The sequence below is a fragment of the Populus trichocarpa genome, chromosome 1 (genome assembly GCF_000002775.5).
Source record: "Populus trichocarpa isolate Nisqually-1 chromosome 1, P.trichocarpa_v4.1, whole genome shotgun sequence".
NCBI lineage: Eukaryota > Viridiplantae > Streptophyta > Magnoliopsida > Malpighiales > Salicaceae > Populus > Populus trichocarpa.
The window spans coordinates 34,358,221-34,371,899 of NC_037285.2; the positions used below are offsets into that span (position 1 = coordinate 34,358,221).

A 13,679-nucleotide genomic window follows, 5' to 3' on the forward strand; every position below is an offset into this window, starting at 1 on the left:
AATAAAAAAAAGAGAGGATAGGTTGATGGATCCCAAGCTTTCTATTCTAATTTCTAATATTAGAATATAGCTTATACCTGATATAATAAAATAAAAATATTAGATTGAATGGAGTTGATGAAGAAGAAGATTCATGGGTAGTTCATCGGATAACAGACAATGTGATACAAGGCCCACCACCATAATAGTTTAATATAAAAAAGACTAGCTATCATTATTAGTTTATCGAAAGTTTTTTTTCATAAAGGCAGTCTCCCACCTGAACAACTAGCTAATTTCAACTATTAGATAACATTTTGTTGCTGTTTTGGGACGAAAAAGAAAGATATACGAAGGATATTATTGTGGAGACGAAGATAAAATTAGGATAATTTTTAGCCAATTTTCAGTTTCTCTAAAATGGAGAGAGAGAAAGAGCCAAGCTATTTTCAGTTTCTTTTATTCTGAAACAATAATCAAACGTGACCTTATAGTCCAACACAAAATCTTCCAGCCATCTAGTTTACCACACAACTGAAGCGAGGAGTTTATCCTGACACAAAGAGCATAAGGTTTGTTTCTGAAATATCCCCTTGAGTCATATCTACAATTTGAAAGATAAATAGACATGGATAGTTTGCGTTAATGCTCCCTTCTCAACCTTTACATCTTTGGTTATTTTGCCTTTGAAGCTTGCAAAAGAAACCAAACACTGCCCAGGAATACTAATATCAGAATAATACAAACAAGAGCTCTCGGCTTTCCAGCTTATCATTGGGTGATGATCCCTTGTGATGAACTTCAATTTATGCAAAATCTTCGTTTAATATCCTACATCAAATTTTTGTTATAATCAACAGCATCCTGTGCCATCTCTGGGCACCGATCTCAAGCCTAACGAGATAAGTTACCTTAACATTTTTGCCTAAGTCCTGACAAATATTGATCCTTATCCTGTTCTTCCTTTTTATCAACAGTTGATCCATTTGGAAGCCAATGATCACATCAAGAGTATATTTCTGCAATTCCTTGAGTTAGTATAGGCATCACCTTTTGCTGTCCCTTAACATCAGCTGGTGAAAATCGTGCAGGATTTCTTGCTATTATTATACCCTCTGCAGCTTTCGTTGTAGGTATGGTTCTTACACAACTTCTAGGATGTCATATTTCAAAAGCTGATATTGTTTAGGATTTAGCAGGAGTATATGGTATGATATGAGGGAAACTGAACTTGATTTTCTTATTTATTATTATGATATCCATAGCAACATTTTAGCAAAGTCTACTTTGTACAGCTTGCCATTCGATTCCACTACAAAGTGATCTTTTTTTGGTTACAGAGTAATCTTTTTTGCTATGATTATTCAGAGTGCATTTCTTGTTAGACATTCTGACTCGTCTTCTTTATTTGATAGCTCTAACATGAGGATTCCAAATTTCTGTGAGCAAATTCCAGGCAACTAGATGCAAGACTTTCCGTTATAAAATGTGGAAATGGCAAAGTGCTGCAGAGATTTCTGACGTGAGATAAAAAAGATGGTAATCTATGCACGAACATATTCACCTTAAATGCAAATTAAAACACTTTATCTGTATTCATTTCAGTAATCGAAGAAGGGAATTGACAAGCCAAATTGAGCTAAAACAAAACATGAAATGGAAAAGGCGTGATATATGCATACACAAATGGTGAAAAAAAAAAAAGGAAGTATAGGCATGTAGGAAACCCTCTTATGAATCTGCGGCCACCATTCAAACTTACACGAGCAAGAAGCATGTCAATACTCCAAAACAGTCTATTGGGGTCTTAATAATACTGGATAAGCCCTATTTAAAGATCTAGTTTTGTTTGTTGCCATCGTTGCTGTCACCATTTTGGTTTCTTCACTTGAGGATTTTTGTTTTATAGCAATCCCCTTCATGCAGGTTTGGAAAGGTTGTTCAATTGTAGAACTTGTAGTCCTTGGCTTGAATTATGATTTGCCTCATCCCTCCAATGGGTGATACAATCATCAAGATAACGCCGAAGACAATGCAGATCTGCGGTTGAATAAATTAAGTAAGGTTAAGTGAATTTAGATAGAAAGCAAATACATAAGCGTAGATCTTCAACAACTTACCCAGTTAGCCCACCAAGATAAGCCAAACTTCTTTGGTTTGTAGATGGCAAGCCACATTACGCAAGGGAGCTGAAGAATGAAACAGTGAGGTTAGGCATTGATGCAAAATCTTTTAAGAGACCAATCACATAATAGTTTTCTCAATCATACTAGACTGAAATAAAATAGAGCCACTTACAAAGTATGTAGTCGGGGCAAAAGCAAATCCTCCAAAAAATCCAAGAAGACCACCAAAGAAAGGGAAGGTAATGCCAACAAACATTGTGAATGCTGCAATGAAAACAAGAACAGATAAATAAATCTAATTTCAAACTCGATCTACTTGATTTCACATGAAAACCTTGAATTCAAAACCTAAACTTAATAACTGAGGAGTTCTCTTACCAACATAAATATTGCGTACAAAGAAACGAAGAATCATAGTGGGCCGGAAATTCAATTTCTTTACTAACACAGTTTCCATCATGTCAAACACTGGCATAGCATAAATCTGCATTGTGGAAAAAAAATAATGTTGAAAAATCTGCAATAAATATCAATCTGAAGTAAGGAGGAAAGGCTAAGATAAGCTTTGATTTGCACCTGGTAGCTTCCAATAACATGGACCACAACAAACATGTTAGCCATTGCAATAAGCCATACAGGCTTCTCCAATGTGATGAGGATGTTGTCGGAGATTGAATTTCCATAGATCCAGTACCCAATTAGAGCAACAGGGAAATAGCACAAAGCCACCACTATATAGGCAACTATGACTCCTCTCCACATAGGTCCTTTGGATGGCTTCTCAGGTGTAGATGGGATTGTTGCTTGAATCTCCAAGACCACATTGTGCCCAGCGTAAGCAAAAGCCACATCACCCAGGGCACTGAAGAAGTTAAAGACTGTTCCTACCTTAGTAGTAGCTTTATATCCATATTGCACATCTGGCTGAACACCCTTATCAACAGCAGCCGACCAAGCAATCGTGGAATAACTGCAATGAAAATGTAAATCAATTTTAGTGCAAGTGAAGTTCATAGATTTATAGATGGCAACATAGTTTCCTAAGACTTGGAATGTTAGAAAAACATATCAATTTCTAGCCCCTTAAATTTCTCTTACTTACTTTTTTATTTTTTATTTTTTAATTGTGTTGTGGGGTTCCATATCACAAATTTTGGCACCCAGACTCTGTAAATTTTATGTGAAGGCCTAAAAGCGTAGGGTTACCTCAAGGACATGACTGCAGCTGCCAGAGAGACACCAGAGATGGAGTTGAAGTTGGGGAGATGGGAGAGCACAAAGTGAACAGAGGCAAAAATCATAATGAAGTAGGTTTGTTTGATCGGTTTGCATGTGCTGCACACAATATCATGGAACTTCTTCAATGATTTGCCCCCAGTAACCATGTACACAATGCACACACCAACTTCAACAATAAGTTGCTGCGGCACAACAATGTAGAGGCCAAGCTTTTCACCAAAAGCATGTTGACCAAGTTCATGATATCTATCAAATCTCTTTCCTGGCACCATTTCATGCATCTCAACCATTTGCCATAGTGTGTATAGCGTGATGATCCATGATAGGATTAGCACAGCCACACCAGGACCCCTGAAAATAACAAATAGAACGTTACATTGATAAAAAAGTCATTAATATCATAATGAAATGGGCCACAGCTGGGAAGACGTCTTCTTTCCCTTTAAAAAAATATGCTGCTGAACATACCATCCAAGCTCTGACATGGCATAGGGGAGACTGAGGACACCAGCTCCAACCATGGCAGTGACATTGTGGAAAGCTGAGTACCACCATTTTGCATTCCTTGAAGAAGTAATTGGAAGCCAATCATCAATTGCCTTCTGCCTTGCTACTTCATCATCCTGTCATTGATGATTACACATTTCTACATCAATTTTAACAGCAAAACATACAGAATAATACAACAGAATCGTTGTTTCTTGCTATTGAATCAGCAACAGAATTAGACTATAATTCAAGAAAATGATATCAGACAACGCAAAAAAGTTGAATAAATTTATTTCCCTCCCTTTATCCTACAAGTTGACACTACACAGTTCATTCTGTAAAACAAAGCTTGCAGAAAAGTCCTCAGCGCACCCATTAGTTCTTTTCATTATTTATTTTTTAATATTCCAATCCTATGGATCTAGATATCCCTAAACCTCTGGAATAACAAGCACTAGATCATTTGTCAACTAGTCCATTTTCTAGTAGTTCAGTTTCCAAAGTTTTAATCTTCATACTTTTGGAACCTAGCTATCAGCCAATTGGTTGGCTCACACATCACCCAACCACCACTATTTATAACGTTAATCTGACTTTGACTAGCTACACATAGATCCCATCATTTCTGGCAATGGAAAAAAGTGTCCCTGTACTAAATATAAAACAACCATAGCCACCGATAAAGACTTCAGAAATAATCATCTACTCTTCCTCAAGTCCTGCTTGATCTAACATGGTTTCCCACACACATACTCCTCTTATCCTTTTTTTTTTTTTTTTTTTTTAAAAAAAGAACTATTTATTTTCCAAAACAAACCATATTTATTTGCTGTAATGAGTGTAAGGGTCAAATAATATGCAAGTAGCCATGTGCATGAAGAGTAAAAACCGCAATCGTCCCATAACAAGAAAAAGGAAAAATTATAGTAGTAGAAAATTTATGAGCTGTATGTATACACCGACAAGGCTACAACTAAGGCATATCTTAGAAATTCATTAAGTAAAAGGGTACTGGTATCTTAGAAAGTGTTAATTATTTGGTGCACCCTCTATTAAATTTTAATCAATTTTTTACTCTAGAATCCCCCAAATCCATTGATGATGATGATGATGGTTACAGGTGTTTTTTTATTTTCATTTTTCAGTGGCAACTGGCAATATACTTTGTAACGTTGAGAACCAATAAAGAAAAATATTGAAAACGATTAATTTGAATTGCTGACCTAGCTAGCTAGGTAGCTGACATGCAAGATTAGAATATGGCAGAGAAAAAGAGGAGCATAGTGGTGAGTCAAGTGGATACAAATTTCCAAAGATAAATGTTAGGCTTGGAAAAATTAACAAGAAGAACGAAGCAGTTGATGTGCGTGTAGAGTCTAAATTTGTAAAGTCAACATATTGAAGGCAATTACGTGTTACTAAAGCTGTCTAATTAAGTCTAAAGTATCAAGAAATAGAAAACAATAATTTAAGAAACCACAACTTTTTTGAGAAATTAATTAACCATAATAAAAAAAAAACTAAAAAATGTGCAGCAGAAACATACTGAGGATTCTTTCTATGCTTCTCCTTCTTTATGAAGGAAAGGGAAGTATATTGGAGCAATAAACATAACTATTTTTATATAGCATCGCTATCATATACTCAATTCGGACAATTAAAAAAAAAACGAAAATAAACTGACTGGACACAGGCTATGAACATGAAGATTGCCAGCTTGATGAAATTGCAGTAAATTAAAGGGACTGGTGCAGTTTAAGAGATTAAAGGAGACAAAATGTAGATGCCCTTTTGTTTTTTTAAGAAAAAGAAGAAGCAAGACACTGTGAATCCCTCAGTGAATCACATCAGCAGATTTGTTCTTTGTTATGCCCTCAGTTCTTGAATACATGATGCACACAGATTTACCACTTAATTCGTAGCAGAGCACCTGAACGTTTATGGCGAGTTCTTGTTTTTAATAACATTCTTAATTACATTAATTAGATTCTCGAAATTGGATAAAAATAAAAGCAAGAAGCTGAAACGTTTCATTTTCTCCTCTACTTGCCAAGAAGAAAGATGTGCCAAAACTGTCCCGAAAGCAAAAAAAGGGACAGGAATTAAGAAAAAGAAATTCTAATACATAACAAAAGGTGCTAATTGGAGAGGTTAATGATGCAAGAATCAAGTTAAAAGCTAACTAAAGACAAAACTCCAACCATTTTGGAAAAGTATTCATCACTTTTCATGTCTTGTTTCTCTGCAAAACTAACAATATCTAGGAAAAAAGTAAGAGAGAGAGGGGGGTGGGCTCACCTCTTTCTGGGTGTAGCCATGATCATTGTTGGTAGTTTCAACACCCATGTCTTCAAACTGCAGAGAATGACACGCTGAGAAGCTCAAGAAAATTCAGAGCTATAAGATGAAATATTGCATCCAACGTGCTTTGTTCGAACTCAAGCGCTAATCCTTCCTTCTATTTATAAAGATAAACCACACAACACGGAGAGAACCGAGTGAAGTTTTTTGTTTGACTTGATTAAAGTCCTTGTGGGGACAGCCAAAAAGCCTATCTTCTACCTCATCTTTTTGAAAATTCCACGAAGTTGCATTCGCTTAAAAATATTAATTTTTTTTTATATATTCTTAAATGATTTCAATGTATGGATTATAAAAACATTAAAAAATATTATTTTAATATATTTTTATTTTAAAAATATTCTACACTGAAGTATCAAACCCACAATAAATTATCGTTTTCATTGTAATTTAATTTTAAGCTGGTTGCATGGTAATCACAGTAAGAAAAAAAGGAATATTTACTATGGACCAGTAAGTTTAGCCTAGCACAGGATAAATTACAGTATAATTAAGCAGTAACATAGACGTTTTTACCTATATATTATTATATTTATCATCCATAATTAGTGTCAACATTCAAAGAAATCATGAGGGGACAAAAAATAAGTTTAGCAGAAAATAATGACTACAGCATAATTAATAATAATATAAACTTCACTCTCGTTTGTAAAATAATATTACCTGTTTTTTGCTTTTTTGGGGAAGAGAATAATAGCCTTCTCGATCTGAAGATAACTTATTTATAGGGTTGATAAGGAGAGTTGTTTTTTACCGATAGCAACAAGAAATTCTAATCCTTCCATGATTAGAATTCAATTCTATTCCTTGTATAATAATAATTCTATAAAACCGACAGTTTTTTTTTTTTTTACTGGTAGAAAGAGACAGAAATTCTAATCCTTTCATTATTAGAATTCAATTCTATTCCTTCGAGGTTATCAAGCCGGTAAAAGTATAGTTTTTAGACCCGACTTGGTTCAAGGTCCGGGTTCCGGGTTTTAGCCGGGTCACTGGGTTGTTCGGGTCAATTTTTTTTTAAAAAATCAAAACGACGTTATTTTAGTAAAAAATAAACATAAGTCAACGGGTTGCAATCGGGTTTTTTACCGGGTCTTGCCGGATCAACCCATCGGGTCAGCCGGATTACACCGGGTTTTTTTTTTCCTTGTTTTTTCTTTAATCCGGCCCGGTTCCAGTTTCGGGTCAGCCAAATTGAGTTTTAAAACTGTATATAAAGGTAATGTCACATCCAATCGGGAATAAAATATACTTTACAACTCAAATAAAATAAATAAATAAAAAATAAGGACACAATCAAAATAAATTGAGTGTACGGGCCGGCAAATGCTGGCTAAGAGTTTTTTTTTAATTAAATAAGTCCTTTTTTTAACAGCACAAAGGTAATTTTCATGGGCTGTTTTTTCATTGACAAAAACCTATAAAAACAAATTATCGAATTAAGTCAAATTAAATAATTTATTAAAGAAGTAATTTTTAATTCAGAGATTAGTGGCACTTTGATAAATAATGAAGGAGGCTTATGTGCAATTTAGTCCTTGTAGAATGATATAATTCATTCATATGGAAGTACGAGATCCCTACCCTTAAAATACTAGTAAAATTATTCTTCCAAGAACATGTTCACACATGCAACTATAATGGAAGATTTGTTAAAGAAAAAAAATTTAAGTTTCAAATCATTGGTTAAAGTAGCAATTTAAATAATACAAAAAAAAAAACAACAATAATAAATAAATTGACCAAAAAACAATGAAAAAAAGATAGAAAAAATCACACCTGAGCCTATCCGGATTATCAAACAACTCAATACTAACCTAACTGAAAAAAAACCAGAAAAAAAGAGAGTCAAACTTCAAAAAAGAAAAGAAAAGAAAAAAAAAAAAACATCAACTTTAAAAAAGGGAAAAAACAAAGCATTCTTAGGTGAACTTCCTAAACCTAAACTAATCTAAAAAACCTGCAACTTGTTAGATCATATATCCGAGTTCAATCAAAAAGCTTAAATGTTATCCTATTTAATTTTGAATGATGGAATAGTTGAAAAACTACTAATAAAAAAACTTACAAAATAAAAGGAGTAGCAAAAAAAAAGGCCTCAAATCTAACAGGAAAAAACCCATTAAAGATGAATTTTGAAAAAAATAATAAAAATATCCTAAAAACACTGCAATTAAAAGAATCAAGACCAAACCTGAAAGATTAAAAAATCATAAGAGATGAAATTGAAAATCATTTGTAATATGATATATTATTTATAGATTAAAAAATGATAGGGGTGAAATAAAAAAAAATTGTTGAAAGCAAACCAAAAGTTTTTATCCAGAGTAAAAAACCCATTAAAGATGAATTTTGAAAAAAATAATAAAAATATCCTAAAAACACTGCAATTAAAAGAATCGAGACCAAACCTGAAAGATTAAAAAATCATAAGAGATGAAATTGAAAATCATTTGTAATATGATATATTATTTATAAATTAAAAAATGATAGGGGTGAAATAAAAAAAATTGTTGAAAGCAAACTAAAATTTTTTATCCATAGTAAAATAGCATAATCTTTAACCAATTTAATTTCAAAAGATAAGATCGCTACAAAAATACTAATAAAAAACCTGTAAAAGCAACAAGAAAATTAAAAGAATAATAATCAAATTTTAAAAATAAAAAAAATCATAGCGGGTGAAATTGAAAACATATGTAAAAACCAAGTAAACCTAGACAAACATCCTAAACATGATCAAATATTAAAAAGCTCGCAACCTATGAAAACCTAGATCTGGGTCCTATCAAGAAGTTTATTATAAGAAAATTTTAAAATATAAATTTTAAAGTTTTTGTTAAAGCAAAAAAAAAAAAAACAAAAAAGGCCTTGAGCGAACTTGGCAACTAACCCGGGCTAAGAAATCCAACACATGACCTAGGACACGAGTTTGGGATAACGCTATAAACATGAAAGCTTAAAAAAAAAAAAGAAAGTCGACTCTGACTAATCTTCTAAATCTATGATCCAGGTCATGATATCGGTGTGACCTCATTAAAGGCAAACCCAAAAAAAAAAAATCCAAATTCTTAACCAAACAAACATCGAGGGATGAAATTGAGAAAAAAAAAACTCATAATAAAAAAAAACAACGCAAAAAAAAAAGCAATTAAAAGAATTAAGACTAAATTCAACATAAAAATCAAATGAAATTAAATATTCAGGGATGAAATTGTAAAAAGCCAATCCATTAAGAAAATAATTAAAAATAACAATTAAAAGAAGCATGACCAAATTTGACACAAAAATTAAATAAAAATAAATATCTAGGGGTGGAATTGTAAAAAACATTAATCAAGAAAATGATTCAAAACAAAACAAATAGCAATTCAAAGAATTGAGTATCAAATTTTAAAAATAAAATGACTAGAGATGAAATAAAAAATAAAATCCAATTAGAAATAATTAATGTAAATACAAAAATTACAAATAGGAGAAGAGAGACTGAATCGAAAGAAAAAATAAATTGAAGGGCTGATATGATTTTTTGCATGGCCAGCACGCAATCCAAGGAAAAAAGAGAAGGAAAAGAAAAAAGAAAAGTCAGTTTCGGTCAAACCTCGTCAAACCACAATACACGGGTCATCTAGGGAGGAAGAAGAAGTCAGGACGAATCAAATGATGTGGTGGAAGCGCCATTACAACCATCAGAGTTAGCTGCACGCATCGCTCAAAGTTGGCAGAGCGGTTGACGCGCTGACGATTGTTTTGCATGCGCCAATAATTTTTGTTTTTGTTTTTATTTGTACAAAACCAAGAATACCCTCAAGACTAGTTAACAAATAAACTATGAGGAAATTATTACCAAGCCCTTGAATCCATGGCTAAAAAACTGGAATGATATAGGTAATGTAGTAATTCTGGTATTCTATCAAACATAAAAATACAAAAACATCCTTATACAGAAGGCATTTGATTATTTTATTATAGGATTACATTAGTTATTTTACTGTGTATTTTAAAAAGAAATTACCAAAATAACCTAGTAAATTCTTAAAAGACATTTATGTCATGGAAAAAAAACCCACCCTATCCCCCGAAACAAAACTAAGAAAGAATATAACTAAGGAATAATATAATAATTACATTATTATATTACAATGAATAATAAATAAACTGTTTATTGAAACACGATAATATCACCATAAATTCTGGCTCTCTTGTTAATAATTCATTCATATGAAAATACGAGATCCCTACCCTTAAAATACTTGAAAAATTATTCTTCCAAGAATATGTTCACACATGCAACAATAATGGGAGATACAATGCATAATAGCTCAATTTGCGCAAATCAATCATCAAAATTGCCCAATGTGATCCTATTTAAGTGGCATATATAATTAAGCTTTGACAATCTCTTCCACGACAGCTCTGTGCTGGTGCTCCATCGCTTGACCACGATTGAAGCCTTCCACATTGGTGGGAAGAGACCTACCCACCTCTGCAACTATAATGATGATTTGATTTTTTGTTTGTTTTCTCATATTCTATTTATCGTTTTACTCCTCCTTTTTTTCCAGCATTATCGCAACTTATATATCTTGATGATCTTCAGGATTTACACAGAGCGAGCAGGATAGCATTTTCAACAAATCGATCATTGTGAGGCCGGAGATTTTTTTTTCCTGATAACTTTGTATTCGTTGAATCAAGTTGAAATTAATATAATATTTTATAAACCTAATTATTTTTATATTAAAATTTTGTAGCAACTAAAGGTCAGGAAAGCTTTCAACAAGGCTCATAAATTACTGCTTAAAATTTGCAATATTCTTTCTAATTGGTGTATGATTTTTTTTTCTTTGCTATTTGGTTTATAAATCTTTTATTATTTTTTTAAAATTTATTTAGAGTTTTTATTTTTTTTATTTTTAGGTTTCCTAATTTATTTAAATCAATTTAAAAAGTTATAAACCTTTTAAAGAAGAAGCATGGCTACCAAGAAAAAAAAGTATTGAATAATAAATTTTTAAATTAAAATTTTTACATGATTCTGTATTTTTATACTCCATGTGTTTCTTGTATTTTTACGGGATTCTGTATTTTTATACTCCATGTGTTTCTCGTATTGCTTCGATAGAGAGAGATTTGAAATCTGGCAGAGGTCTTGCAATGCTATAATGCAGCACGAGACATCACCAATTTTCTTGGTACACGTGAAACAAAGTGCATTGCCAACTATCCTTAAATTCTACGAATTCATGATATGCCATGAAACTCCATGAAGACCAGCTTCGTGCCCATTTGAGATATTTCCTGGCAATTCAGTCGCCATGGTAGCATATTCCGGAAAACACGTTGTTTGGAATCGATTTTTTATTGTAATTAAATTTAATTATAATGTTTAATTTGAATTCAATTAAAAAATAAATTGAATTTACATATCTAAAATAAATATAATTCAATTCAATTTGTTTCTTGTATTACTGTCATTACTTTCATCTTATTCCTTCGAAACTCTAAAAAAAAAAAGAGTATCTAGAGGAAAATAGTTTTGATATTAATTTATCATTTTAGTGTAGCAAGTTAGAAAGGTTGGCTTTTGATATACTTTTGTATATTTTTTAGAGATTGAATTCTATTTGGAATTCAATTTTTAACACTTAAAATTATTTCAAACATGAAATTTCATTAGGCAATTAAAAACTTAAGCTCTGGCTTCCATGGGTGGCAAGTATTTCCCTCTTGTCAAATGTCAACACATACCCATTAGGCAATTAGGGGATTGCTTCGCTGGCTACCCAAATTAACACTCCAGAAATCCATCGAACCTGGTTGCCTTAAAGTAGTTCTGAATTTGAAGTGATTGCAACACTTCCATCATTAATTAAAAATGTTAATGTTGCTAATTGTTACGAGCAATTATATGCCGATGAAGTACCAAATATCAATAATCTAGGAGTAGAGTTCATGGGTTGGATAATTACTTAATCAATTGATGCTAACAATCTCATCCATTCTATTTAGCCAAGGTGATTGATAACTTATATTAGGTGCTTGATAGACCAATGTGGCTTGTGGCTAATATCTGCAAAAAGTCCCTTTTGATGGAGGTGAGGACTTTCCAATACTTAAATAAATATCTTTTTAGAGAGAGAAAATACAATAATATTCTAGAGATGGATGCTCTGAATATATATACGTGTGTGCGCGCGTGCAGTAAAGAATAAAGATTGTGAATCTTTGTTTTGAATGTCTCATAATGTGTTTATAGCCCATGAGTTATCCTTTTGTGAGGAAAAGAGGCTAAAATGTAACTTCATATTCATGATATTTTGAGTTGCATTTTAAGTTATATTCCATTCATTTTATTGGTCTTATGGTTGGTCCAAAAAATTTATACCCGTAAGTCTTTCTTGATCTGGTGTTTTTTTGGTAAAAATATACTGATAAAAACTTGGTTCATCAGTAACCTCCTAGTCTTTGCGATATAATAATATGCAAAGACTTTAATTAATCTTTCAGTTTAAGGAGAGTAGTAAGTTTTGCTCAAATAAAAAGGGGGTAAGCCGGGAAAAAATAGAGAATATACAAGTGGACTAAAAGAAATTCTTTCATATACAAAAAACCAAGAATATGTACTTTGAAAAATTCTAAGAGATTGAGGATACCATACCCATTATCTATAAAAATTTCTAAGTGGTTATGTGGAACCCAATGAGGGTGAACCTATAGTTAGAAATTTCTAAGTGATTATAGGTTCTTGGTGAATGAGAGCCTGTAATTTTCTCAATATTGTCATAGGGCTTAAAAACCTTTCACTAAAGAGTGGTCATCATGATTTTTTTATTTTTTTATTTTATTTTTGACGGGTCATGAGAGCCCCTTACTGTGAGTGGTGATTACATGATGTTGTTATTTATACTTGGGAGACCAAGTTCATCCCTTGGAGAGTTATGTATATAGCACTAGGAAAACTATGTCTATCCCTTGGAGATTTGTGCATATAACACTAGGGAGACTATGTCTATCACTTAAAGATTGGTGCATATAGCACTAGGAAGACTAGATTGATGCATATAGCATTGGGAAGACTACATTTATCCCTTTCCTAGGATATGTTTTAAGAGGTCTTCAGCCATCAATTGAAAAGAATAAATAGTCATTTTGAATAAGTCATTCATATTCAAGAAACTCGTATTTTTATCAAGGATTATACATCCTGAGGTGATTTGAGTGATAGGTATGAGAGAAGTTCTTAGAAGAAAACATGTCTTGGAGGTGACATTAAGATTGCTTCGAATACCCTGATTACTTCACTTGAAAAATCATTTACACTGGTTATTCTTGTAAAAACAAGGAAGTCGATGATGTAGCAAATTGGTCTCTTCAACCTGTATGTGATTTTTCATAAATTGCTTCACTTTGGACAAGTTTCTATCTAGTAAGGCATAAAGTCTTTCTTGATCTAGTGTTTTTTGGTAAAGATATATTGATAAA

General features: G+C 32.4%; 1 protein-coding gene and 1 long non-coding RNA gene across 2 annotated transcripts; one reads left to right on the forward strand and one right to left on the reverse strand.

Moving 5' to 3' along the window:
- Positions 1–381: 381 nt before the first annotated feature.
- On the forward strand, positions 382–1,797 carry LOC127905482 (uncharacterized). Its single transcript, XR_008059541.1, has 2 exons — positions 382–551; positions 672–1,797. It is a non-coding gene; the product is annotated as an uncharacterized LOC127905482 (long non-coding RNA).
- LOC7467694 (lysine histidine transporter 1) lies at positions 1,550–6,300 on the reverse strand. Its single transcript, XM_002298561.4, has 8 exons — positions 6,132–6,300; positions 3,813–3,967; positions 3,312–3,695; positions 2,682–3,075; positions 2,484–2,589; positions 2,278–2,369; positions 2,100–2,168; positions 1,550–2,019 (listed from the first exon to the last, which is right to left on the reverse strand). Exons 1-8 carry the CDS (start codon positions 6,177–6,179, stop codon positions 1,921–1,923), a joined length of 1,347 nt encoding a protein of 448 aa, XP_002298597.2. The 5' UTR covers positions 6,180–6,300; the 3' UTR covers positions 1,550–1,920.
- Between the last annotated feature and the right edge of the window lie 7,379 nt (positions 6,301–13,679).